Source organism: Glossina fuscipes, unplaced genomic scaffold (genome assembly GCF_014805625.2).
Source record: "Glossina fuscipes isolate IAEA_lab_2018 unplaced genomic scaffold, Yale_Gfus_2 1, whole genome shotgun sequence".
Lineage (NCBI taxonomy): Eukaryota > Metazoa > Arthropoda > Insecta > Diptera > Glossinidae > Glossina > Glossina fuscipes.
Window position 1 is genome coordinate 18,042,795 of NW_023998415.1, and position 27,222 is coordinate 18,070,016.

At 36.3% G+C, this 27,222-nt stretch overlaps 4 protein-coding genes across 5 annotated transcripts in view; all 4 read right to left on the minus strand.

Moving 5' to 3' along the window:
- Positions 1-2,054: 2,054 nt before the first annotated feature.
- Positions 2,055-9,337, minus strand: LOC119645084. Its single transcript, XM_038044976.1, has 5 exons — positions 7,555-9,337; positions 6,309-6,741; positions 4,663-5,022; positions 2,443-2,620; positions 2,055-2,363 (listed from the first exon to the last, which is right to left on the minus strand). Exons 1-5 carry the CDS (start codon positions 8,624-8,626, stop codon positions 2,208-2,210), a joined length of 2,199 nt encoding a protein of 732 aa, XP_037900904.1. The 5' UTR covers positions 8,627-9,337; the 3' UTR covers positions 2,055-2,207.
- Positions 9,338-13,411: 4,074 nt separating this feature from the next.
- On the minus strand, positions 13,412-16,475 carry LOC119645087. The gene is made up of 3 exons (XM_038044979.1): positions 14,684-16,475; positions 13,958-14,618; positions 13,412-13,889 (listed from the first exon to the last, which is right to left on the minus strand). The coding sequence occupies exons 1-3, from the start codon at positions 15,038-15,040 to the stop codon at positions 13,648-13,650; spliced, it is 1,260 nt and encodes a 419-aa protein (XP_037900907.1). The 5' UTR covers positions 15,041-16,475; the 3' UTR covers positions 13,412-13,647.
- Positions 16,476-16,654: 179 nt separating this feature from the next.
- Positions 16,655-21,194, minus strand: LOC119645085 (glutamate receptor ionotropic, kainate 4). 2 transcript variants are annotated; one of them, XM_038044978.1, is made up of 6 exons: positions 19,798-19,887; positions 19,646-19,723; positions 19,210-19,549; positions 18,526-18,719; positions 18,145-18,446; positions 16,655-17,380 (listed from the first exon to the last, which is right to left on the minus strand). In XM_038044978.1, exons 1-6 carry the CDS (start codon positions 19,798-19,800, stop codon positions 16,801-16,803), a joined length of 1,497 nt encoding a protein of 498 aa, XP_037900906.1. In that variant the 5' UTR covers positions 19,801-19,887; the 3' UTR covers positions 16,655-16,800. The 2 variants fall into 2 exon arrangements, with proteins under 2 accessions (XP_037900906.1, XP_037900905.1); XM_038044977.1 differs by having other exon boundaries at positions 19,646-21,194.
- Positions 21,195-21,220: 26 nt separating this feature from the next.
- Positions 21,221-27,222, minus strand: part of LOC119645088 (neuralized-like protein 4) — a 7,335-nt gene continuing 1,333 nt past the window's right edge. Inside the window, exons 3-11 of the mRNA XM_038044980.1 lie at positions 26,001-27,076; positions 25,774-25,950; positions 24,629-25,716; positions 24,294-24,565; positions 23,918-24,232; positions 23,602-23,857; positions 23,063-23,369; positions 22,867-22,977; positions 21,221-22,813 (exon numbers count right to left, since the gene is read on the minus strand). Of these exons, the coding sequence (XP_037900908.1) occupies positions 21,226-22,813; positions 22,867-22,977; positions 23,063-23,369; positions 23,602-23,857; positions 23,918-24,232; positions 24,294-24,565; positions 24,629-25,716; positions 25,774-25,950; positions 26,001-27,076 (5,190 nt within the window). The 3' untranslated portion in view covers positions 21,221-21,225. The remainder of the gene's footprint in view (positions 22,814-22,866; positions 22,978-23,062; positions 23,370-23,601; positions 23,858-23,917; positions 24,233-24,293; positions 24,566-24,628; positions 25,717-25,773; positions 25,951-26,000; positions 27,077-27,222) is intronic.

A 27,222-nucleotide genomic window follows, 5' to 3' on the forward strand; every position in this document is an offset into this window, starting at 1 on the left:
TAAAACTGCGACCTGTTAGATGTCTAAAGCGTTATTCAAAGCGTTGACCTTAATTTTGTTACAGCTATTTGCGAAGACAAGCATTTAATAAAGAGAAAACTTTATACCAACGCTCTGTTCAACAAATTCATTAACCCGATATGGCGCGCGAGCTGCACATGAAGCTACCATAAACAAGCTAAAGCTAAAGTAGGCCATTAAGTTAAGTTATAGTAAAGTTAAAGAACACGGTCATATTGAGGCTAGCCGTTCGACGAATATGTCCTATACGAGCATATATGATGATCGCTGGAAAGGATAATAAGTAGAGAAGAAGCGAAAATGGAAGGAATGTTTACGTGTTGGAAACGGAAATTAAAGAAGGCATAGTCTAAGTAAGGTATCGTCCTGTAATACATTTAAATGAGGTTTCTTTTTGGCTCCATAAAACGCACACTACGGAACTGCCTAGTCTGGAGATCGCTGTTTTTGTTATAAATGATCATCTGATATATTCCCGTTCGAGGATTGCCAAGCAAGACTTGAAAGCTTCTACACCGGCACGCGAATTCTATTCCATTTGCAGACATACGTGCGCGATATAAATGGCGCATATATCAGCCAACGTACTTTTGCACCGCTTTAAAAAGTCTTAAGCTTTTAATGCCCTTCTCTCAAAAAACGTATGCTGTCCAATGGACGTTATTTCGTATGCTCATGTTCCGCATGGCAGGAATTGACGATTCTCCTACATTCTATACCTGCATCATTTTCGTTGACGCGATCACCGGCAGTATTGTGTTTTGATAATATTGCAACTAACCTATTTTCCTGATACCCTTTACATATATAATAAGATGGATGTTTAACATGTCACTCGTTTTGTGCCTTGATATTGCTCGGTCGTTTTTTTTTTTACAGAGGATCGGGCCGCACAAAGTGCTATCATCAACAAATGAATAAGTAGGGCCTCCTGTCGCGCATCCGGAATTCGCAATGAATATTAGGAAGAGAATGCTGTAATATTCCGGTATTTAAGGGGAATTCTTTGGAAATAAAACAGTGCATACAGTTTTCATAGTTTGGAAAATGTCTATGTGGAGAACGTCTGCTCCCTGAGTACCACCTCTCGCGACTTATTGTAGTGATTGCTGTAAATCAAAATATACAGGAACTCGAAATATTTAGATTCCTAGATCGGTACAATGCGCATATACTTTTGATCGATTTGGTATTCAGAGAGTAGTGAGACCCATTATTATGAGGGGTATACCTGTAAAAACCTATTACGCCAGCGATCACTAAGCAGTAGAGCCTACGGGCGGACATCCACATAAAACCCATAAAGACATCTGGCTGAACCTGACCTGTTGTCTTAAACATGTAAACCTATTTCATTAATTATGAGGATGTAAGTTAGTTGATCGAAACGACTTTTATGTTGAATTTTACTTGTAAGAGTATTTGGGGCGGATTATGACCAAAGCATTTCGGAAACAACATGACATACATGTCAAGCTTCAGTTTTCCTTTTCAATTTTTTCTATAATGAGCAATCTATCACGAAAGAGGGCAAATAAAAATACCGATAAGTAGAGAAAAATGTTATAAGATTGCAATTACGTTTCCAACAAACGAGACAAGGCCATGACAATTTATGACAGTCTTTACTGCGCCCAACTGGCCGATAATATTTTTCAAATAAATTATCAAATTTGGGTATCTGTAGCACATAGTTACAATAGGATAACGTTGCATTCCATAGAGCCTAAGGAAGACTCGATATGTAAAAATGAAAAGGAGCGCAGAAATCTTTCGCTATTTCTGCGCTTGGTATGATTATTTAAGATTCGCCTTGGGGGTGAATGCAGCTTGAGATTCTAATTAATTTAATGCAAACCGGATATAAGCTCTCCTTTATATTTAATCACTTTTTTATGTTCAAAAGGAGTATGTTAGGGAAACACGGTGATCTCGAGTGGTAAAGCTTAAAGAAGGAATGAACTGTAAATTATACAAATGTATTCGTATGTATTTATGATTCTATGTATGTATGTATGTATGTATGTATATATGCATATATAAATAAATTTAGAAACTAAAGCGTATACTTTATAAGGTCTCTCATTTGTATTCAAATATTTACAATATAACTACACGCTCCTTCTTATTTAGTAGTTTTTTTTTTTTTTTTTTTTTTTTTGTATTTTCCTAAGGTTTGTTGTCTCTTAATTATTTGTCACTTGATATCTAGTTAAGTCCACAAGATGATCGTAGAGCAAGTCTTCGTGCGGTGTTAAACCGATCATAATCCAACCGCAAATTGCGCCAATGCTACGAGCTGTTGATAGGCTACTCCACACAGATAAAATACTGTTGTTTATCTGTTGCCAGGTAAGAGACAGAAATTATCATTTAAATATAATTAAATATTAATTATAATAATTTTTTAGAAATGCTTACAATCTCTTCTCGGGATATAGTTACGTTGGCATTATTATTATTTAAGTACAGTTTCTCATCTATTGAATCGGAACAAATAGTTAATATTATTGTCGCTACATAAATCATAGCGATAATCAGCCAGCGAAACGAAATTAATTCACTGGCGTTCGCTAAAGACCAACGACAAACATCCATGCTGCGTTACGAAATTAGTGAGACGATAAAAAAAGAAAGTCATTTACACTTGTTTACTTTTCATTTGACATTTGCTTTGCGATATAAATAGCGAAGGTGAGTGAAGTTTGATTACAATAAAATGTTGTTCAGCTAAATGTCAAGAAATCGTCGAAATTCACTCTAAAAACTAGCTAACTACATATATATATATATATATATATATATATAGAGCTCTCTATACCAAGCTTTAGATACATGCAATGTAACCTTAACGAGTAATGGTTATAATACAAAAAGAAAATAAAAAATAAAAAAAAAAAATACATAAAATTCATAATGAAATTCACGAAAGGTCAAATATTTCCATCAGTAAAACATGTTAGTCACAGCAGAATTACTTAAATATATTTGCTGCTCGATAGAATCTTTGGCATCTCGGATGCACATAAGCTGTTTATAAAGAACATACGAACAAATTCCAGCCATACCTAACAAGTTCAAATAAAAGGAATATGAATAAAAAAAGAAAAACAATAACAAGAACATTATCATTGTCATTATAAACATGCAGCAAATGTCATATAAATAAATACAAGAATATATTCTGTTATTGTTTTTGCCTTTTGTGCTCGGTATAGTATACGGATCCCAGATAGCCAACAACATACTTGATATATGTGATTGCATGAGCACATAATGCGAACATCATATACAAAATGTCAAATGTCATACAGTGTACACTACATTTTTCCTGAACGTATGTTATGAAAGCAAAAAAGGGAACAAAAAACATTTTTTACATAACACCTATTACGAAGCCATGTTTAAAGATAATAAGCAATAAATCAATGCGCCTTAAAGCGATTCTTTCATACCAAGCAACAACTTAGGTAAATATGCAAAAATCGCAATCAATTTTATGAATTTTAAGCTACTCAATAAGTCGATCGTACTATCCGATAATTATCATAATTTGTGTGCGTGAATTTGGGATTAATATACCTGCTGTAGATTGCATCCATTTAAACAACAACAACAAACAGTTTGAAATATTTTCTCTCCTTAACAACTCTATATCGTTTCAGTGACATATTATGCACATTTTCACGATTGATCTATGGAAAAGGTTCGAATTGTCATCCTAACAGTTCGATAGATATATGTATAAAATATGAAACCAGACGCTGGCACGGGGAAGTTTAAACAGAACTCAATTGAATTCGTATTTTAAAATATTTTAAAATATGGAGACTTTGTAGCGTTCTTTTATGTCTGTATAGAAGAAGAGCGCATTCTGCTATATTTCTAATCCGAATATCGTGGTAAGTTGTAATTTTTTGGTATTTATAGACAAACGGATCGTCTATAATTTCAAACTCGATCCAGGCGTTTCAATACCAGTTGACTGACGGAGTGACGAAAACTTTGTGCTCGTTATGCAGGCATGAGTAAAGTGAGTAAGAAATTTACCCTAATATGAATATGTAACATTCATGAAGCCGCCAAGAGGTATTCTGGATGCTTTTGGTTTCATGTTTCCATTCCATGCGCATAATTCGTTTATCATCCCAAGATAACTTGTTTAAAGTAATATTAATTTTAATCAGCAAAAAGCTTACGAAAAAGGGGAATCGAGTGCGCGTAATTTTCAAATCGTCTCTATATTGTTGTAGTTTGCATCGGATATTTAATATAAAACTCAATTATGTATAACGGTCGCGAAAACCTTCCCATCACTCATTGTTCAAAACAACTTATCTGCTGTTCTTTCATTTGGGAACTCATACCCCAGTTTACAGCGCGCAATTTAATTTTTAGAATCTTCAGTGGGTGTTGCAATCTACCCCCCCCCCCCTCCCTTTCCCCTAAAAAAAAAATTGAAAATAAAATAATTGACTTAGCAGGGAAGCAAACCACAAAGTAAAATATTAGCCTGAAACGTGTGCAAGCAGCATTCATATGCAATGTTAAATATTCATGAGAATTTTGTTAAAGCGGCAAAGTAATTTACGTTTGCTTGATCAAACCATTGAAAATATCTTTGTGTATTTACCCACTTACCGATCCAATACAGATACCATGCAGATTATAGCCAAACAATAAAATGTATTTATGTAAATATTAGCAAATGTTGCATAATCTGCTTTCACAGCCAGTGCTGCCATCTCAAGATTTTCATTCGAATTCATGCTGGATTCTATAGTGATGGAGGTTTGCTGCGGCTGCTCTTGTTTCTGTCGTTCGTTGAAAGTCTCGCCTGCAAGACTCAATACTTTAGACCAATCCGTGGGGTCACTCGTTAGGACAAACAGCAAATGAGCCAACGCTAGTCCAGCTAGCAAACCGTGGCATATATTTGCGATCAACAACCAAATCCGTTGAGCTATGCAAGCTAGTTCAATATTGGTTTTAGCTTCGTGTCTATAACGAAATAAAAATTCAATATTTAATTAAAATTTAAAAAAAAACATAAAAAATTATTATTTTATGCCGATTAAAGTCCCAAGTTTCCAATTTTCATCTCAGCACCTTTTTGACTTAATATATATCTTTCGCAGAGATTCAGACAGAATGCAATTATAATTGCAGATCGATCTGAATGAAAGGAAAACATTTCTAGTTCCTTGTATGTGTTCCGTTTCAATAAAAAAAAGTTTTCTTCGTTTACTTATGATTATTAGCGAATTTTTATTCGATAATTCAAGATCTTAGCCTAATATCGAGCGCTAAGCATTGCTCGGTTGAGCGCATTCTCTATCAAAAGTGTCGAGACAATAATTACTTACATCTATCTTGATAGCAAAAGCATGTGCATTCTTCATATTTTCCACTATCTCAGTTGTTAACGATAAATGCATTATGAGTTTCAGATATCGGCTGTTAAAGCTCACTAAAGGACTCTTTGATTTGAATGGCTATCATTGACAGTGGAAGAGGGTTTGAAGATATGTTTGCGAAAAGAATCTGTCCTTTAGGGCTTGCTATTTGCCCTTAACTGCAAACACTTAACTTACATGGAAAACGCTGAAACGTAACCTAAGCAAGGTGTGATTTTTGTTACGTCTAAAACTAGAGCGTTCGGTTGTTTAAATGTGGTTTAAGTTTCCAATGAATTTAGGAAAATCAAATGATTGTGGAAGGGGATGTTATCCACCTGAGTAGGCGAGTGGACCAAGGATCTCGATTAAGAACTCGATAACCGTTGCTTCATATCTCAAATACGGTGGAGTTCTTAATAAGGCCGACAGCCTCAGAAGGTTGTGCTTTAAGACTTTAGTCTTTAAATTGATTATATAACAATAATAAAAAAGAGATTTTAGCTAAAGTAACAAAGAATGAAAAGAAAGACAGAAACACACACAGAGAGAGAGATAGAGAGAGAGAGAGAGGAAATAGAACTTCAAAATCGATGTTATAAGCGTTTAAACTACATAATGTTTAAACTTTTGGACAAAATAAGATGATAGACATATCTGAGGATAATCAAATTTTTCTATAAAATCCATCTTTCGAATGGAGCTCCCTTTCGGCATTTAAAACTTCATCCAAAATAAAGATTATTTTCCGAAAAATATTTCCAGTCCAATGAAAAGAAAGCGTTTGAATTTAAGCAACGCAAACACTGTCATCCTTATAATTTGGTTCTCACCACACAATCATGTTCTTCATCGACGTAACGCATACATGAGAAAACACATACTACTCACCTACAATATTCACCATCGAGAAGACAACGCGTATCACCGTAACTGGCGCTAGGGCGCAAAACGAAACCGGCATAATTACCACCGCCGCCACTACCAACACCATCTACAGCCAAACCACCACAACCATCATTGCCTGAGTCTGCAGCACCTTGACTCGTACTACTGCCAGCAGCAGCACTGCTGCCACTCACACGACCACTCATGCCGCCCGAGCGCATAAACGAGTGATGGTGGTGTTTATAAAAACAGTGTTCAACTGGTCGATATCCTGATGACGTCTGCATAAATATTTTGTCAATATGCGCGGGCGTATCATCCGTAGGTGAGACGACCGGTGTGAATGGATTGTAAATTTCTTCGCCTTCTGCTGGTACAATGTCATCGGAAAGCTCCTTTAATATCGAAGATAAACCGCCAGCTGAATATAGTTTACCTACAAACAAAACAAAAACAAAAACAAAAAAATCATCCATAAATATATATATATATATATATGTATATATATTAAGTAGTTATTCGAGCTTTATTTCAATAACATACGAATACTATGAAAATAGTATAATTACAAGCTGAGGACTAAAAAAAAATTGTATTTATTGTATTCCTAAGAACTATGAGAACCTCTCGTATTACTTTTGGTAACTATTTTACTTACAAGTGTAATTAACGAATATTTGACTAAGAAGACCAATAAACAATAAATAAAACCGTTGTTTTACTTTCATGCAAGCAACAAAAACAAAAAAAGACGGAAGTAACACTGAGGACACATTGAACTTTCCAGATGTCAATCGCGCTACGCACAACTATTGACCAAACATTTTAACTTAACTTACTTTAGTAACCAGAATAAGAATATAAATCAAAGGACATTTAATGACGGACGAATTTTCACATACGTAAAATGCTTGCTACAACAACATTGCCCAAATATGGAGCACGTTTCAATAAGATCTCTTAATAAATAAAAATCAGTTTTTATTGTATAGTATGCCGCGGTTCAATATTCTTAAACTTTGAAAAATGCCGGAATATCTTGATCGTCTTTCAATTTGCTTAAGAAAGAGTGGTGGGGCCTTGTACTGTGTAGCTTAAATTTCCACGTACCACTCTACTGGCAGGCAATTGAAGCCCCCTCTTCATTTATTTTAAATTATTTACAAAGAACTTTTGTGTTTTGAGACTTTTCTTCTTCTTTTTTACTTTTATTTTTATGTTTATTTTATTTTAATGGTTTTTTACTTACTTATTATATGCCCCCTCTTATCTCTTTGTGACTTCGTTTTTCTATGTACCCGTCGCTCCTCTAGACTCTGATCGATTTCCAATTCACCGGACAGGGAAGCATCATTCATTTCTGAGCACTGCTTCAGATAACGCATTAGAGTCTCATTTGCCTGACGCACTTCCATTTCGCCGGCTGCTATTAGCTTGCGTTCCCGTCTACGCCTAGATTCAGATTTACTGCGTTTACGGCGTGGGCTCTTCTCGAGAGAGCTTCGGGAGCGGATTGAGTGCTGAGCAGGACTAGCTGTTGGGTCAGACAGTGATTGATGTTTACGAGAACCACCACCACTACCACCACCACCACCACCACCACTCAAAGGACCGTTACCGCTACCAGCGCTCAAAGCGGAAGGCGTTGGTGAAGATTGTTTTAGTTCCCGATCCATGAAACCTAGAATACCGCGATGAAAGGAGGCATCGGCAGCTGTTTCTAAAACTCGACGAGATGGTGAGTGGGGCGAGAGTGTGCGGCGGTGTCTATGAGCGGTAATTGTGGGTGGCAATTGCTGTAGAGTTTCTCGTAGACTCATAGCATCTCCCGACGAATTTCGACTACTACTCGGACCATCTGGTGGACCGGTAGCCGCCAATTCACTACCATCGCCGTCATTGGACTTTGTGGGCTCGTTGTTATCGTTTTTAATGTAGGGAAGTCCAGAGGAGTTTTCTGGTACATTTTCCTGAGGAGTGTGGCCATTAACTAGAACAACAGTTTGCTGAGTAGTCTGAGATAAATCGCGGCCGTCACTACTAACACCAACACTAGCTGAACTTCCATCTTCCGTATGATTTTGGCGTTCATGTTCCTGTAACAATCGCGTAGCCACTGCTGCAATAAGAGCGTCTGCACCTCCCGGCATGCTGCTGGCCGTTGTACTAGTACATGCACCTTCTTCTGCTTCCCTAACATTTTCTGAGGGCCGAACAGGTGATTTGCCTTCGGTATTGTTACTAACCTGACGTTCATTACGACGATGACGCGATTCCATCCGTCGATGACGGTGACGATGCACTTTTGGTGTCGTTTCCATAATTTGCAAACAACAACAATTTTGAAACAGAAGGAAACAAATTGATTAGATTCGAAAAGAATGCTCTCCTAATTACTATTATCTGGCTGCTCCTTTTAAGCAATATTTACAATTGCGTGTTTTATTATTCTCAAATAACTAAGTTATTTTACTTTCATTTAATGTCATTTGATTGAGCCTACGCAAAAATCAAAATCAATGCGATGAGGGACCATTTTGCGTACACGAAAATTTGAAATAAATTGCAAGCAATTTAAACGACATTTAAGAAAGAAAAACAAACACACTCGTTAAACATATTCGTGCATAATTACGTTTATCAAGCTTGAAATTGATTTTAGTTATTTTCACGATAGGAAAGACAAGCAATTTTTTTCATCTAATTTCAATTTTCCCGATTTTGCTCTGTTCCATGCGTCTTGCCTAAAACTTGACCTATATTTCTTTCTCACTGGGTTACAGTTACAGTTACGATACGATAGGCAAAGTTTAATGTTATCGCCTAAAAAGCCTTGTTCTTCGCACTGTCGTTACAAGATTGTATGAGTACAAAATATCGGTCCTTATGTCCGCACTGTATGGACATATCAATATATATAAAAAATATTTAAAAATATATATGTACACACACATACACATTGATATAGTTAAACCACAACCATTTAATAACGCACCGTGGTTGGTTTTTTACAAATATTAAAATTATTCAATTTCGTGTTTACATCCGTTCACGGCTGAAAAGCAACTGAATGATGTTTTTCATTAATTGCTTAGCTCAAAATGGCTGACTTGGTTTTCGTCTTCATCCTTTAGTCTGCATATGAGTTAGTTAAGCTTTTTTAGTGACGTCAGTACTATCTTACTTGTACTCATATATATATATATATATATATATATATATATATATGAGTACACAAATATCGACAAATGTTTATTTCCAATTTTAATTTGTGTTGTTTGTTTATTATATTATAGTTACATCTGTGTAATGAAAAGTTAATAGCAGCCTGGTGGTGCTTGGGAATTGCAATACGGTTTATACCTTAGCTTAGCTAGGTCACACGCGCTTATTTTTTAATTAAAATTGTCTTCAATGCTTGCAAACTTTTTATCAGATAAGTATTTTAGGCGATTTTGTGCCTTTTACACTTATAATCATTATATTATATTAATTTACTTGTTTGCACAAGCATGAAAACAAGCAATAATAATTTCATCAATACTTTTTTAAGATATCTAATATTTAAAGCGTAATCTCGATCGCCTATAAATGAAGACATCAGATGTCTGCTTGAAAATTGTCAAACTCTCAAAAGATCGCAATCAAAGCCTCCATTCAATTATATATTTGTTTGCAATATTTTTCCTTAAACGTATATAATATATATATATATATATATATATATATATATAATATCTACCTACATATATATATATATATATACAATAATGAATTGTATTTGCTTAACAACCTAAAGCCCACTTTTATGACGCCCATAGCTTGCGTCGGCTTATATTTCCGAGTTGCAAATGTAAATATCTATCTGTTGAAATTGTTTTTAAAAAGTTTCCGTGACAAGGCAGGAAAAAAGCAAAAAAAATTTCTTAAAAACATATCGACAGAGACTTTTTTACAAATATCTCCAAAAGAAAAGTCTTAGAATTATATTTTATTATTAAAAAAGTTTCGAAAAAGTTTTAACAAAAAGTTTAATAACATATTTCTCGCGTAACCACTATATGAGAATGTTCTCCTTTTTTTTTACCATCTGTCCGTTGAACTTTTCGAAGAAGAAGTGCTTTTCTTTTTTTTAAAGCGCATGTGCTTCAGGACCCACACTTCCAGTATGACGTCAATCGGAAAGCTTTACAGAATATTTTGATGATAAATCAAAATATAGTTACAAAATAGAAGCATAACAACAACAATTTTACATGAACAATTGTTACTTCTTCTGTATGCATCTCAAAAGCAACTTACGCGCGTGTACATTACCACATGCACATTATATTGTATTTACGATCTACAATACAATGCTAAATGCCGGTAAAAATATTATAGTATATAGTACAACAAACAAAGTCATACCGCTTAAATTATGATTGAAATGATGAAAATGTATTGATGAAATACGTAAATAATAATAATGCTATGATATATTCAAATAAATCGCTACGAGAATCATACGAACATAGATATGCACACATATTGTATATAACGGTGATATCACTTGCAAGCATACATACATTATTGCAAAGAAAAATTTTGGGAATAATCTGAAAAATTTATTTGACATTATGTGGCCATTAAACGGAAATCGTTGCTACCTTTGACATTTAAATGTTAACGCAGCGGTCCTATGAAATTGTTATAATCTTTTTGAGAAATTTAAATGTCAGGGTATGTATTGCATTGCCAAAAAAGAAACGTACACGCGCATACATACGCATATACACACGCGCGCAAACACAAACTCATTCATAATAGCCAAAAGTCACCACCCACTCAATCCGCGCAACCCGCGCAACCCGCGCAGTTAAATCCAGCTCTATACATCGGGGGACGTAGATAAATCTATATTGGAAGCATCCCACGTGAAACATGCTTCAAAAATCGAAAGAATAATTCGTATATAAAAATACTCTCGCTCGTTGTTGCAATGCAAACATCAACTGCGCATAACATTTTTCCATAAATTTTTTTTTTTTTTTTTTTTTTTTTTGACTGTATTTACTTCTATCACCAAAAAGGCGAAGCAAAACAAAATAAGGAATCCAACAGACAATCAATAAAGACAGTAGCACGCATTAATAGTGACGTCATCGTTTTGCAAACTGACGTAAAAAACTTAAAGCCTACACAAAACATGTTGTTTTACGAAAAAATAACAATAAAAATACACACAAAATACGAAAAGCAACGTAGTTAGTTATTAGTGAATCGGAAAGCAAATCTAACTAATCTAAAGTCTAATCTAACAGGCACAAATGTCGAATTATGTTAAGCACTAGACATAAAACTATTTATAAAACAATGAAATTTACCGGATACTAATAGCATTAAATTATTTCCTTTAATCTAATGCTTTAATCATTTTAAAGGTCTTACCTCTTTAGGTCTCGTTCGTTAGGGGGTGTCCTGTAGCGAATGTCAATGCAAGCGTTTTAAATGGCCTCCTCGACAGCATAAAGCCTTCATTTTATCGGCAAATTGATTGATGCTTCCGGATGAATACGGAACCCATTCCCTCTATATCTGCTAGTATTACGGATTATACTTCAAAAGTCTGGTTTTATCGATTCGTTTTTTGATTTATTATCAAAATGTCAGAGGGACGAAATCCAAAACTTGAACTGTAGACCTGATGAACATGTATGCGAACCTGACATTTTCAATGCTGAAACTGAATGAACTCTGCCCTTCCCATGAAATTTCCCTCTTTTGACAGATTAAATAAAAAAAGCTGACGGCGTACTTATAACGTCAATCGTATCGGGTGTTGCTCAACTTGGCAATAGTTCTAAGATTAAATTCTTTTGTGTATGCGTTATTGCTATGTAAGTAACATGCCTGTATATTTTTCCGCCTTCGAAAATATCTTTATAATTTTGCAGCGTCTGACGTTCCTTCAAGAAATTACTAAACTTGTTCAATTTAGTGATAATACAGTTGTTGTTGGCGATTTCAATTTATCCATCGTTTCCTAGAGGTGGCGTGAACAAGCTTAACGCACAATTTCACTGAATTCTTCTTCCAATTATAACTGCTGTTTTCATACCGTACATCACTTGGTATAAGGGTATATTAAGCTCGTACGGATGTATGCAACACCCAGAAGGACTTAATATAGGCCTACATTTTATAATAGCATTCGATTCGGAAAGCCCAAGGACGACACTTATTGAGAATGGTTCAAATGGATCGAGCCAATTTTTCCGGCCGCTTACCATGCAACGTCTTATTTTCAAAAGTCGATAAACGGATAACTGAAGGGTGATGTCGAGTATGTAATAATGGGCCATGCTCAAGCACTATTGTGCTTTTACTTGTTTTGCTTTTGGTATGTGTGAACTATGGTCATCTACAAATGCAAAATGGTAAAGTGTCAAATCTCATATTTCATAATGCTTCTGACTTATCAATTTCTCGTTCACGGTCTTTCGTCATTTTTGAAGATGCTTATCATTCAACTATTTACATATGCTTAGAAAATGTAGCTCTATTAACTCCCAGTATAAAAATATTATAAAGCTTTAATAGTAGTCAAGATGGCTAGCAAATAAGGTTTGGTGAAGTGTGAAGTGAAACGTCCGGTAATGGTATTTTAAAATTGCACGCTATACTCAATGTCATAGCATCGCTTGCGTTAAAGCGAAAAGTAATAGTGTTTATCCGATCTGGTTAGGTAACGAACTAAATGGGATAAGAAATAAGAAATATACTCTTGGAAAAATTATATGAAACGCTGAAAGAAGTAGAGCACTAGCAATCAAAACTATCGAGCCTCTCTTTAAAGAGAGGCTCGTCTTTAAAAGCTGGACTGAATGTTTAGCCCACTCGCTGTAATAAAAATAAATATTTTATTCATATTATGTACTGAAGGTAGTTTTGAGAAGTCCACAGGGTTAAGTGCTTCGAAAACAAGTCTTCGAATATTGAAGAGGTTCTTAGATCCAAAAAGTGTTTGTTTAATTTTATGATTTTAAGGATCCATTGTTGTGTTGCATGAGTATGAATAAGGTGAAGTTGCCTGTATTTTAATATAAAAAAAGTTGATTAATAGAACCGGATCCCACTCATTGGATTCTCCATATTGCTGATATGCAAATTTAAATAATATTATTTGGTAAAAGAAAACTCTCACCTTCACAAACTATTCGCCTTAGATTAGGGTTTTTAGCTATAAGCAAATTATGTTAGTAACATCTTACGACTTTTCCAATACTTTATTGAAATGCGCTAATCTATCTTAAACGCTTATTTATACCAACAAAACAACAAATAACAACAATGTAAACAATTAATGATATTTATCATTAACCGGCGTAAAATCGATATCACAACTGCCCTGAGATGATAGCGAAGATGCTACACCAGTGGCTTGATCGTGGGAAAATTCTAAAGAGGAACTTGAATTATCCGGAGAAATCCAAGCATTGGCGTCGTGGCGGCGCTGACGATTAGAATTTCTAGCCAACGATAAAACAGACCCAACAACCGGTGAACCTGTATATAAACTACTGCAACGTGAACTCGATGATTCTAAAAATTAAAACGAAAGGAAAGATTGATTTTTTTTTTTTTTGACTTGAAACAAACTAAAAATTTACCAGAACTCGATCTTTGCATTGTCACAGGAGCGCTGTTAACGCGCTCCTCGCGATGTTCGCGTTCATTCGAATTGAGGAGAGGTAAAGATGTCGAAGCATTTGATATCGACGACATTTCATCGCTGTCTGTGGCCAGAGCTGTTTCACTTTGCCTTTGATTACAATCCGAGGATATAGTTTCTCCATCCAGTACTTGTAAAGACGGTATATTACGTTGCATGGTTAGGCGGTACAAGGCATTATAACAGACAGGATTGCCACGCAAATCCAATTCCGTTAAATGATAAGACAAACTTAGAAAAGTTAAGGTACTTAACTCGCTAATTCGATTTTGACATACACTTAAACGTTGTAAAAGTGGCATGTCAGTTAAGGAACCGAGACGCTGTATCATGTTGCCGTTGGCTATTAGGATGCGTAATGATGGAAACGCTACAGTACCATCCAGACTATTCAAGCCACAATTGCTGACATTTAAATGTAATAAATGAATTAAACCTAAACCTAAATCGCGCAAAGAAAATAACACTGAGCCGCTAAGATCCAAATGCTGAAGTCGTGGTGTAAACAACGACAAGTGCGAAAGACTTAAATGAGAGGAGAGGACACGTAATCGAACAGTTTCTATATTATGCAAATCAGTGCGTAAAGTGACACGTCTCTGAAAATAGATAACGAATAAAAAATAATTAGAAAATATGGAAACAGTTTAACTTTCAATCGTACCAATAACTCATCAATAGTCGGTTCAGGAGCTGGTTGGGCTGTGGTCATCGGCAGTAAGTGCACGTATGCAGGAAAATGATTTTCTTCTTCCATATCTTCTATATCACGATCGTATATACCAGGTGTTGGCGGATTGCCTCCATTTAGGTTGCGAGCATTGTTCAAATTCTCCCATTGAACGAAATTATTCGGCGCTTGAACTAAAGGCCAAGCCGGAGCTTGCAAACGGTAATGTCCTTGAGCGTTAGCAGCAATAGCTAACAATCCACCCCATCCTTGTTCTTCCACAATTGGGTGCTGGATAGATTCTTCAGGAGAAGAATCGCTTGATTCTTTAGGTGCTTGCAACACAGGCATTCGATGACCGCTTAATAAATAATATCAACCTTTATCGATTTAACGTTTAAACAAATAACCATAGTAACCATAGTAATATAGAATATACATAGACTCGAATGTATTCAAAATCACACAAGAACGCTCCGTTATGATACGAAATGGGTTTTTACGTGGTAAAGACATTCCTCGATAAACAAAACAAAACAAGAAAGTGATGCCGTAAACGTCATTCAATCTCAAATTCAATTTTTTTTTGAATTCCGAATTTGGTCTGTTTTGAAAATGATGTATTACAAGTTTTAAAGCCCATTAAAGCCCATTAATTATATAGTAGTGCGCTAGTGTGTGATGGGTTTTCATCCAATGTGCTCAAATCATTCTCCGCTGAACTATTAGAGCAAAAATTTTCGATTGTTCTGTGAATACAGGTTGCGTCCCCTTATGTTGGCAGAGCAGCTTCCTTATTGCACTTCACAGATGTAGAAAAAGAGGTCCCGCCGGAAGCTATGAATGCATTGCCAAGTTGAGTGCTGTAACTAAGCCGTCTGCACAAACTATTGTTCAACAATTATATCATCATATCCAACGATCTTTTTGAATTGTCTTCTTTCTTTAACTTTTAATCCCACTCTTATCTCTTTTGATCTGATTTATACAAGCTGGTTACATTTAATTCTATGATGTGAATTAAATCTGAAAAAAGCAAGAAGCTTTCATTCTCAAGAAAGAATTCGTTAATAGCTTAGTATTTTATTGATTCCTACAAAAATTTTAAAAATATATATATGTTAGTTGATTTAGGGCTTTTCATATATTCTGCACATTTTGCTCTTCATAAATACAGGTAGATCAGTGCGAAGCTTTATCGAACGGCCGTTTAGAGACCTTAATCATTCATACTTTACAGAAAGGCTAAACACAAGTGTAAGCAAAACCAATTTTTGAAAATGCTCCTGCTGAATGGTTTTCTTCCTACAGGTATTAAGCAGATTCAATAGAATTAGCCCTATCATCACTAGAGAAACTTTGCTTGGCGAGAAGAAATCCTTGGCGTTTCCTTCCTGGCTAAGTTCAAAAACAGTACTATTGACTCGACGGTATTGCCAGATAAGATAACCTTTAAAGTGCCCAATCGTTCTATCTAAATGACATCCATAATTTGCTCTCAATATAGAATTCATTCAATTCTATCAAATCAACTCTCGTTAATCCGCGCCTTTTGCCTATGACGTATCTAAATGAATTTCTTATTTTCATATCTTCATATTACTCGAAAATTGAACTGAATTCATTCACATAATTATCGGTTGCACAAGCATTTGCATATGTACAACGGCTTAGGGGTTCACCCCCCACTCAGATCAATATCGGCTACGGCTGAGCCTCTATGGCAGATATGTATATACTTTTTTTTCTTGCTTATTTATAGATGAATTTTTTTTTTTTCTCATCATTTCTTGATTTTTTTTTAATTTTTTTTTTTATTCCTTTTTAATAGTTTAGCCATAATATTTAGCACAAGATTTATTTCGATGAGTCCATATAATTCGACTGCTAATCGAATTTAGATTAATTTTACACGAAAACACTGCAACGTTGTATAATAGACTAAAGTATGTTTTATTTATATTTTTATCAACCTCACTCTGCATACATCGAAAAGCATGATCTAAAGCAGTTGAGTAAGCTGTAATGGAGTGGAATCGTATTTTGTAGATCTTGGTTACATTTCATTCATGACCAAGAATGAAGATAACACAATGAAGATTTCGTGCCATTTAATCTACATAAGTGTATTGAAACAAAGTGGCCGAGGGCGCTCTTACAGGTATTAATTGCGTTTCGCCGTTGGGTGCCTGGTACATCATATATTCCCGGCCATTGATTATACGTCGTATACCATGCGAACCGGTTGTAAGACCAGTTGTGCTAATAAAACCGGGATATTCACGGGATAACTGTCGAGTTTTTGAACCGAATACATGCTTCCATTTATTTCCAGCATTTCGTTCAATACCTCCAGTAAATATACTTTGATAAGGCGGAGGAGGTGTTGCTTTCATTGTCAAAATCAGGCCTTGGTTATAACCTTTACTAACACTTGCTTTTTGCTTTGCGACTGCATCGTTGACATTATTTCGCGTCCACAATTGATTAATACAGCGGAATAGCAGTTCGCTGATGAAAATGACAAGAGAAACGATGAAACCAACCATCGTTATATAGTATGTCATAATTAGATCTCCGTTACGCAATTGCCGTTCAGTGCTACCCAAGTTCTGTGGACATATTTCTGCATTCGGCAAGTTCTTGACTGCCAAATACTTGATAATTCCCGATTCCACAAGATTTAATAACCTGCGTTAAGCATAAAATAACAAACATTAAATATGAGGAAGTGAATAAACATTATTAATAAAAAATAAGGGATTATTTTTGTCTTAGAAAAAACTTCACCACAGCCTTAATAAGCTAAAAATTTCCTCATTACTTGTATCAATTTGGCGATCAGGACTGCCTTTGTGGTATTTTCTTGTCAATACCGAATCCACGTCTTGTTTAATATTCGGATTATTGTGGTATATTATTTACATGTTACAAACTCAATAATTATGTCAACATTCTCGGACGCAACACGATATTGTGCATAAAAATGTACCAACAAGTATATATTTCGAAATGGAAGGCTTTTCAATACATTTCTGCAAAGTCGAGAACAGTGCACTTTCCTTCGACGAAGCTCTCGCAAATACCGATTTCTGGCGATCTACAGATTGCCAAGAAAAGACAGATCAAATTACAATCTCAGACTAATCGGGCCCCCCCCCCCCCCCAGATACACAATCCGAGACTATGACGTGATTTATTTTCTGGTATTTTTTTTTGAAATTTTCAAGCTATTAAAATAACACATTAAACAAGTTTAATAAATAAATAAATAAACAAATGACAACAATACATTGCAAGCAATCGACGAAAAGACAGCAACTATGTCTGCTTGTTAAAGTTCGAATGACAAAATATGTTTTCATTTAAGTAACTGAATGACACTTGGGTCTCTTTGGCGAAATTGTTAACCCACAAAACGGTATAAACTCTTTAACAATTCAAAAAGTACTTACTCCCGATCAAATAGATGGCTTAAGTTACTGCCGATCGGATAAGCAAACGACCGTTTCTTCTTTAGAATTGGATGTTTGGCCTGAGCAAAAGGACAGTGCACCTTCTCATCATTCATGCTAGTCGCTCGTCGTTGACGATAGTCCGTATAAAGAGTGTGTGTAATAGCGGGACGATCGCGAATAAACACAAATCCCTGCTCCTCGACATATGTACGTAAATTCGTAGTATCATTGATATCCAGCGAAAAAACTGCACGATCATTTTCAGCCATGTAATGCAGCATGTATAGACTTTCGTTTACCTATAATTATGATGGGGAAAATTTTCAGATTTCCTCTATATTTTCCGGATGATAGGCGAAAATATTAATAAAAATTTACCGTTTTAATGGCATACTCGACGCCGCCACCACGAACCGTTACAAAATATTTATTTTTATATAAAATATCATCAACAGTATTGAAAGGTAAGGTGAATTGAGATAAAGTAAGAAACGCTGTTAGATTAGCGGTATAAAATGAGGTTAGAATCGTAATAAATATCCACCAAGTAGCGAATAACAACCGAGTGGAGTCTGCAAGTAAATTGACAAAAGAGAGGAAAAATACAAAAAAAAAAAAAAATTAAAAAAAATACACTCAAACCTGTTTTTGTACGATCTTTTTTATGCGCTTATGCGCATTTTTACCACATATTTACCACATTAAAAAAATACTTTTTAATTGAGGTGCGAAAATGACTTTTTGTAGCTGCACTCCAACCTGTTTTGTTGTGCGTTAGGAACCGCATCAACGCACAAAAACATATTTAAGTGCATTAATTAAATCATTTCACTTAATAGGTTGATTTTCGCTTCAATTTGCTTATTATAATTTAATTTAATAAAAACGTCCTGAACGCTCTAGTTACACTGTAGCAACATGTAATTTTAATAATTATTTAAAAAAAAAAAAAAAAATTAAACACACGCTGTATATGATTATTCTATAGTTCAGACGCAGAAAAACTTCGAAATATGATTGTGAGAGTATAAAAGGCAAGCACAATAAATATGTATTACTCACCAGCTATTGGTGATAGAACGCTACCCTGTTTTAATAGAGCACCGTACACAAACCAAACGTAATGTCCCAATGAATAGGGCTTCTGTTCAGTGTCGCCTGTTAAACGATTACGCAAAATTATTAGAATATATATGATTGGACCGACTGCTAAGAAGGACACTAGAATAAGCGTCCACACTCTGTAATCAAATGGAGCTAAAAGACCCGAACCCGACGCTGACTCATGCGGCCTTTGCATAACCATAATCCATTCACCTTCGTCTAAGATGACCGTAGAATAGAAAATGTAACCACGTTGATCAGATAACAAGGGCAGGAATGCTGCCGCCATGTGAACTTGCTGAGCATATTGAAAACATTTGATTAATAATAATAATAATAATAATAATAATAATAAAAAAATAATAGAGAGAAAACGTGTTCATTAAAAACTTACAGATCCATTAAGCAATTCGATTAAACTGTTTGTATAGTCGACCGTGCCTCCAATAATGTTGAAGCCAGGCACCACTACCTTATAGGTGAAATTAAATTTCTCTTTTAGAAAATCAATTAACTCGAAAGCTACTCCTGAGCCCACACGCGTACCATTTCCCAGCACTTCGGTATAACTTAGTGGATAGTCTTCTAAAGTAGCTATTTGCAATTCACGCCCATTTATCCAGTTCCGTAGTTTTTCCAATTGTACCTCTTTATCAGATGATACGATCTCTTTTGCTTTCGTTAAAACTTTCCCATCTTCCGCATCTGAACCGTTTGTAAAGTAAGTTTCGTCCATAACTAAAACGCCACTTGGATAATCATCAGCATTAAAATCGCAACTTAAACATAAAGCCGCCAACATTAATTCGATGCCCTTCATTTTCATGCTTCATATTTTCTTTAATGTCTAATTGTCTTTTTTCATTAATTTCTATCTTTTGCTGTGCTATCTGCGAACTACATTTATCAACTAACACCGTGACCGTTTTTCAGTTATTTGGGAATTATTCTTAATTATAGGACATGCATGCATTATTTAATGAAATGTAAATATTGTTAATAAATGGGTAAACATACTGGTGTACAAAGGCACTGCTTTGTATGCCTGAAGACACAAACACATGAACAATAATTCAACGGTTTATTATTTAAAAATTAATAACGATAATCTCTACAGTTGTAATAGACAGGATTTCGAAACTATTGCAGAACATATATAAGCTTTTTTGTGCGCATTTTTTAAATTAACTTTATTTACTTTAAGGAGGACAAACGCAATAGATCCTTTAAAAAGTATTGAGACCCCCAATGCTAAGACTATCGTGTTGTTCGAAATATGCTTTCAAATATAATTGGTTTCGATGATCGGCGGTCACTTTTCAGATGAAGGGAGTTTGCGGCGAAATTTATTAATTAAGATAAATGTACGAGTGACTCTATTGATATATCGTGAATGTTTCTTTTGAATTGCTACATCATAAGCCTACGGATATCTGCTCAAGCGATGAGAATCTTGATAAACTCGATCGAGTTAACTCGATAGCTGTGAGCGAGTAGAGACTTTATAGTTATCAACAAAGTATGCATTTTTGTTTCTAGCGAATGAAAATTGCTTTCGCAATTTTTTTTTTTAAATTATGATCGAGCTTTTCCCGTTATTGAGAACCATAGACTGGGTCGTGACATTTTTAAACCTCCCTCTTTGTAAAAGAAACGATGCGACATCAATTCGCGTTTCTCAAAACTCTTATTAAATATATTTTGTAAAATACATAAAGCAAAACAAAAGGTATATTAATAGGTAGATCCCAGAGTACGTATCATAAAAAATGTTAAAAAAATAGAAAAACAATTGTGTACTCTTTAGAATGAATTTCAATGGCCAATTCTTTGGAAGCAAGACAATAAAAGGCTAATGATAAATTTTTGGATAATGACTAGTTTTTCTCGACAGATTTTTTTTTAGAAAATCGTGCTACATATACATCTAAGATTATATGAAAATATCAAAGTAAAATGAGGATAGAAATGAATTTAATAGGTTTTATTGGCTGCCGAATGGGGCTTATCCAGCTTGAGTATTAATGCTGTTATAATACATGCTCCAGCCTCTTTTGTGAAGAAAGTTTGATCGTGAACGCCGCCACATGCAACATTTGAATTTAGGGAAGAAGTCGACGATGGGCCCACTCCTAGATCTTGACAATGATTGCTCGGAGCAGGGGAAGCAGAAGCCACATCTACTTCACTTGTAGAGGCGCGTCGTTCAATCGTCTGCGACTTTGTTCGACCGGAGTTTTTACTCTTTCCAGCGGAACACAATGACTGACGCCTAACGTATACCTCAAAAGCGGTGTTAATTGTATAAAAATATCCATTCCTTAAGTATTTGTATTGACCATTGATTGGAATTACGGCCGCTGAATTTGGGGTAAAATGCAATTCTAAGCGTGCGCCAGGTTCATCTTTTTGGTTCCCACCACCTCCATGAGAATGCGTATCGCTCGCTGAGTCCATAGGTAATGGTTGGCCGCGATCAAGTATAGAACGTATTTTATCAACACGAGTCATGTAGTACAAAGGTAACCAGTCATCGTGCAAATTATCGCTATCAAAAGTATTTTGGGACACGGCAGCGATATTCGAATTTACAGTCTGTTGATTTAATTTAAAATAAACCCAGCCATGCAGTTTCTCAGAGGCTTGAGCGTTGCAATGAGCACAGAAGCAAATAGGCTCATGATGAGGTCGAAAAAAAGTGTCGGGCAAAAGAAGAGACAAACGAAATTGTTGCACCAGCTTAAGATATTCACAATCTTTTCGTTCAATGGATGCTATCGATTGCAGCGAATCAAAATGATTGGATATGGATGACGCTGAAGAAGAAACGCCCTCGCTACAAAATTGAGTAAAACGTATTCCTTCAAGGTCTTGCCGACGTTGTAACTCAAGAAGTTGTACTAAACGATCAGCATACAGATCCATATTGCTCTCCAGACCGTCGGTGTCAGACTCACTAGAATCTCCTCCCTCTTCCACAGTAATATTATTTTGCAAGGCATTCTCTTCATCAGCTACAATTATCACATCACGATTTTCTTGCTGTTGGTGTTGCTGTTGGTTCTGTTGTTGTTGTTGTTGTTGTTGTTGTTGCTGCTGCTGCTGCTGTTGTTGTTGTTGCTGCTGCTGTTGTTGCAAAGCTAAATTTGTTTCTTCATTGTCGTTGGCGGGATCCTTAGCCTCGTTAGCCACTAGTTCATCATGTAATGAAATGCCTCCAACAGCTCCATCCTCTTCATAACTATCCACATCAGGATTATTATTGTTTAGCAACGACGCATCCTCTCCAACGTCATCACTAGCACCGTTGGCTTCATTAGCATCAATTGCCTCATCATCAAAATAACCATCAGCTGCTTGATTGTTTTCAAAAAATTCTCGCAATAACTGCTTGTTTTCCGTTTCTGACTTTGGCGGCTCCTCTAAAGTTGCCAATGCTTGATTATCAGGAGCTGGGGATAGAGCATACGCCATCAAAGCACTGCGGAAACGTTGACTTCCCTGACTGCGCTGTATATTCAGATTTGTATTGTGCTGTAGTTGGAGAGATTCTCGCAAGCAACTGGAGTATTTCAAGTAATCAGAAATTTCTTTAAGTAAAAACTTATAGCTTACCATGCTGATCTTGAGGTACTGGGCTCCGAGAAATTTTGTTCCAACGTGCGATTTTTTATCGATAAATTTAATAGTAAATTTTCCGAAACACTTTCTAAAACCGAACGATTCCTAATGCGGTTAAGGGAAGAAAAAGAAATTTTATTTAGTTATTTTTTTTCTTCTTACTTTGCAGTTAATTTATTGACAAACTTACATAGAGGAAGCAGAAGCAGGAATTGACGCAGTGGCGACATTCGAACTGCTGGGTTGTGATTCTGTTTCCTTCTCATGGACTTCTAAGTCAGCTTTTTCGCATTGCGGAACGTTCGAATCTTGATCATTTAGAGAATCATGTTCTAATGCAGAAGGTTCTTCTATAATAGGGGTACCATTCCGCCCGGCATCAGTGCCCGTCAGAATAGTAATTCGTTCACATTTACCATAAAGATCGAAAACAGGATAAACATGATTTGGAAGACCAGTGGCAAGATCTTGAAGGTTATTTGAACCAATGGTGATAACTAGGGTATATGTGGAAAAAGTCCAGATAATATTTAAATTCTTTTTTGAAGACACGCATCATCCAAAAATTTTTTAATATAACTCTTCTTAATATTTCCAAAAATTTCTCTGCAACTTTTTTTAGTTGCTATTACATCTTTTAGTTAATTATGGTGCAAGAAAATATGAGCAATTCATATATTTTGAGGAAACTTTTAAAAAGAAACCCTTAAAAAGAACGTAATGACTTACTTAAAACGCCCGCATGTGTCAGAGTCATCGTTATAACAGTACCCGCCTGTATATTTTCCAGCGCTTCTCCATACTTTGAAGGGATTATCTGACCATTTATGTTAATGGCGTCATCAACTGCTACCCAACAGGGACGTTTGGAATGCACAATAGACGAGGATAAAGCAAGAGCATTTGTTAATTGAGAAGGACTAATGCTCACTACACCAAGCCCTATGTTACCCTTCCATTTACAATTTATCGAATCAACTTTAATCTAATTAAAATATAAAAATCAATTAAACCTTATTTTAAAAATCGTCTCAAATTTACCTACACTTATACTCTCGCCTTTGCATAAAGGTTTTGTCACGTAAACCAAACCCTGGTTGTAAGATTGTATACGCATTGCGGAGCGGTTCTCTTCCAAAAGTTTTACATTTTTACCGCAAATTTCTGAAAATTCATAGTTGAGACCCTCTGAGTCAATTGATTCTAACATGGAATCTTGTTTATTTAAAGGATCAGCTCCAAATTCCAAAGAATCTTGCAATCGTAAACTACACGGCCTTAAAGGTGAAGTGGGACCTTGCGAAGAGGTTACTTGAACGCCCATGGTAGAACCCTGCAGTTCTACTACGGCATAAACATCCTAAAATTAAATTTGTATAACAAGAATAAACACAAAAATTCTGCGCGCTATGTATACTCACGTTTGGTACATTATGAAATTGAATATTCATATCTTCAGAGTTTAACAGTATCCGCAATGTTCGGGCCGGTGTCAGTTCCAACGCTATGCGATCGCCTACTCTTAGCCATTCTAGAGATGCCGCAGCACGCTGTAACAATTGGGAGTTATAGCGCACCTCGTTGCTCGTTACATACCAAACGTTGGCTGGTATCCTTTTAATACTGAGCGGTATATTTTTGCGAACATTATCGTCGGATAAATTGAGGTCAGTGATACCTATATTTAAACATCCTGAAGAGGTCCAATTTAATAAATAATATCTTCGAATTTTTAAACAAGTTTCTTACTACTTACCTGCGAACAATGGATTATGTGTCACCATTTTTATTTCAAATGGTGAACCTACACTTAACGGATGCTCAGAAAAAACAACACAGCGTGATAAAGCCGCTGAACTTCCGGTCAGACGTGACGCCAGTGTCCAGTTCTGTGATAACGTTACATTGCCTGATATGCAAGTCCAGCGATGTTTCGTTTCCAAAGTTGCTGGTTGTATAACAGATGTGGCTTGACAGCTTTGCGAATTTTCGCTGGTGGCATAAGGAGCACGCATATCGTTATTTGAACTTTGTGTCAAAGATACTTGAGCACACTGTCCGTACAAGTCAATAACTGCCCATACTGAAGGTGAGTGACACTCACAAGCCGGCCCCTGATCTACGCTATCTATAAAAAAGTGTATAAAATCTCCGTTACGCATTACTCCCACTTTAGTCCCAGAACCCAAAGTATCCAAGTCGATTAAAACATTGGAACGAATTTTTTTACGATTGTGGAAAATCATCGGCCCACATAATATGATGGTGTCCATGGCATCCATTTCAGTAGCATTGGCGGCTAATTGTATATCATCCGGTCTAGTTCCAGTCACTCCAATCTCTATGTTTCCCGACCAATGACGTACCATTGTCTCCAACACTACTTCAAATAGTTCACGCTGCCTCAACGGGCGATTACTGAATACTATGGCGTCATTAAATTCAGCCAAAGAATTTGGCCGCGAGGCGGTTAAGCCACCATTGGAAATACTGGCATTTTTACCATGTATAGCATGAAATCTGAGAGGAGTTTCACTATACAAAGTGGTGTTGGAAATGGTCGAATTACCCGTATCAGGGCTGCCGCATTCCGAGGTATCAATAATTGAAGCCTGCGCTGCTTGGCCATACAAATCAATTACACCGTAAACTTTTTCAGGAACATTCGTTGCCGATGGACCTTGATCCACTCCGTTAACCCAGAAATGCAAGGTACCGGTATCCTTCCGTACCACGCCAACGCGATCGCCCACCTGTAAACGATCTAGATTTTCGCCATACTGCTCAATAACTGTTATGCCGTTATGCATGACGCCATTGCCTGTCATCATCCATGTGCCGGATCTGCAACACTTTACAATTAATATTCCTTGAAATTTTAGAAAGTGATTGTTAACCTACCTGACATTAGTCATAGTGAATGGAAAATCTAATTCTTCCGCGCTATATATGGTCACCCCTATCTCCACGGACCCCGCCCATTTGGTAACGACTCTTTCCAAACGGACTTGAAATAACTCATTTGGCCTCAAAGGGCGACGTGTCAATATTACACCATTGTTGAAGTCATCGGAAGCACTGGAAAACAGAGCATAATTTAAAGTCATTGTATCATACATATCGCCTACTTTGGCCTTAAAGCGGTCCTGCCCGAATGCGTTACTGTTGCATGTGATCCACATAGTGGATGGAATGTTAAACGATCATCATTACGTGGATTGGCTGCCGTTGCAGTCAACGCCGAATCTGCCATGGCAGCCACTTCGCTTTCTGGACTTAATAAACTCAAAACAGGCGTAGGAACGGCTGAATTACCACTACCATTTATAGGACTATTATTCACACCCTGTAAACCGCCGATCATAGCTGCTGATGATATAAGATTGTTACGGCGTATAACCAAATTCTGTTGCTCCCGCTCATCACGATCTACAATTGTAACTTTTATGGTCATTCCGTACAAATCTATAACACCCCATAGCGTGGGGGCTACACGTGTAGCAGCAACTCCTTGATCTTGGCCATTTATATAATAATGGAGATTGCCGTTCAATTTGCGCATCATACCGACGCGATCACCCTCCCGTAATTCATCCAAATTAAATTCGCCGTACTGGCGACGGGTGCCCTTGCCGTTTGTTAAAATGCCGCATCCAGACATCATAATGGTGCCGGAGCGCATATTAGTCATCGTGGCGGGAAAATGCAAAACAGACGGATTGTGGGTTGTGACGCCCACTTCAATTGAGCCGGACCATTTATCTACTAATTTATCAATACGTATTTCGAATAATTCGTTGTCCTTGAGAGGACGATGAGTCATTACAACACCGTTATTAAATTCATCCAATGGACGGCGTCTCTCAGCTGAGCGACAATTTGGCGATAATTTAACCAAAGAACCACAACGAGTATGAAACCGTAAGCGATCATTCATATCATAATAATCGCCAACTGACGAAGACGATATTGAAGAAGCAGTAGTATTGGCATTTGTCACAGACATATTGTTTAAACTTCCCGCGCCTACGGGCAGCGAAGGCATTATAGCCGCATTACTCAACCCAGAACTCTCAGTAAGGCTTATAGCTTGATTATGGCTATTATTCCCGCCTGCATTGGTTACTGTAACATCTACGCACAAAGGAACATCTATATTCTGCACAATTTGCTGAGTGTTTTGAAAGCCAGAGTCCGAAAAATCCTGAAATGAAATTATTGAGTAAAATTCTTAAGCAATCTCAAAAGGGTTTATGCTTACTAACTACATTGTTTTTTTAGTGAATCCAACGATTTGGGCATTTTTAGTTTTAAAATTGTGGATGGTGTGTGTGTGTGTGTGTGTGGGGG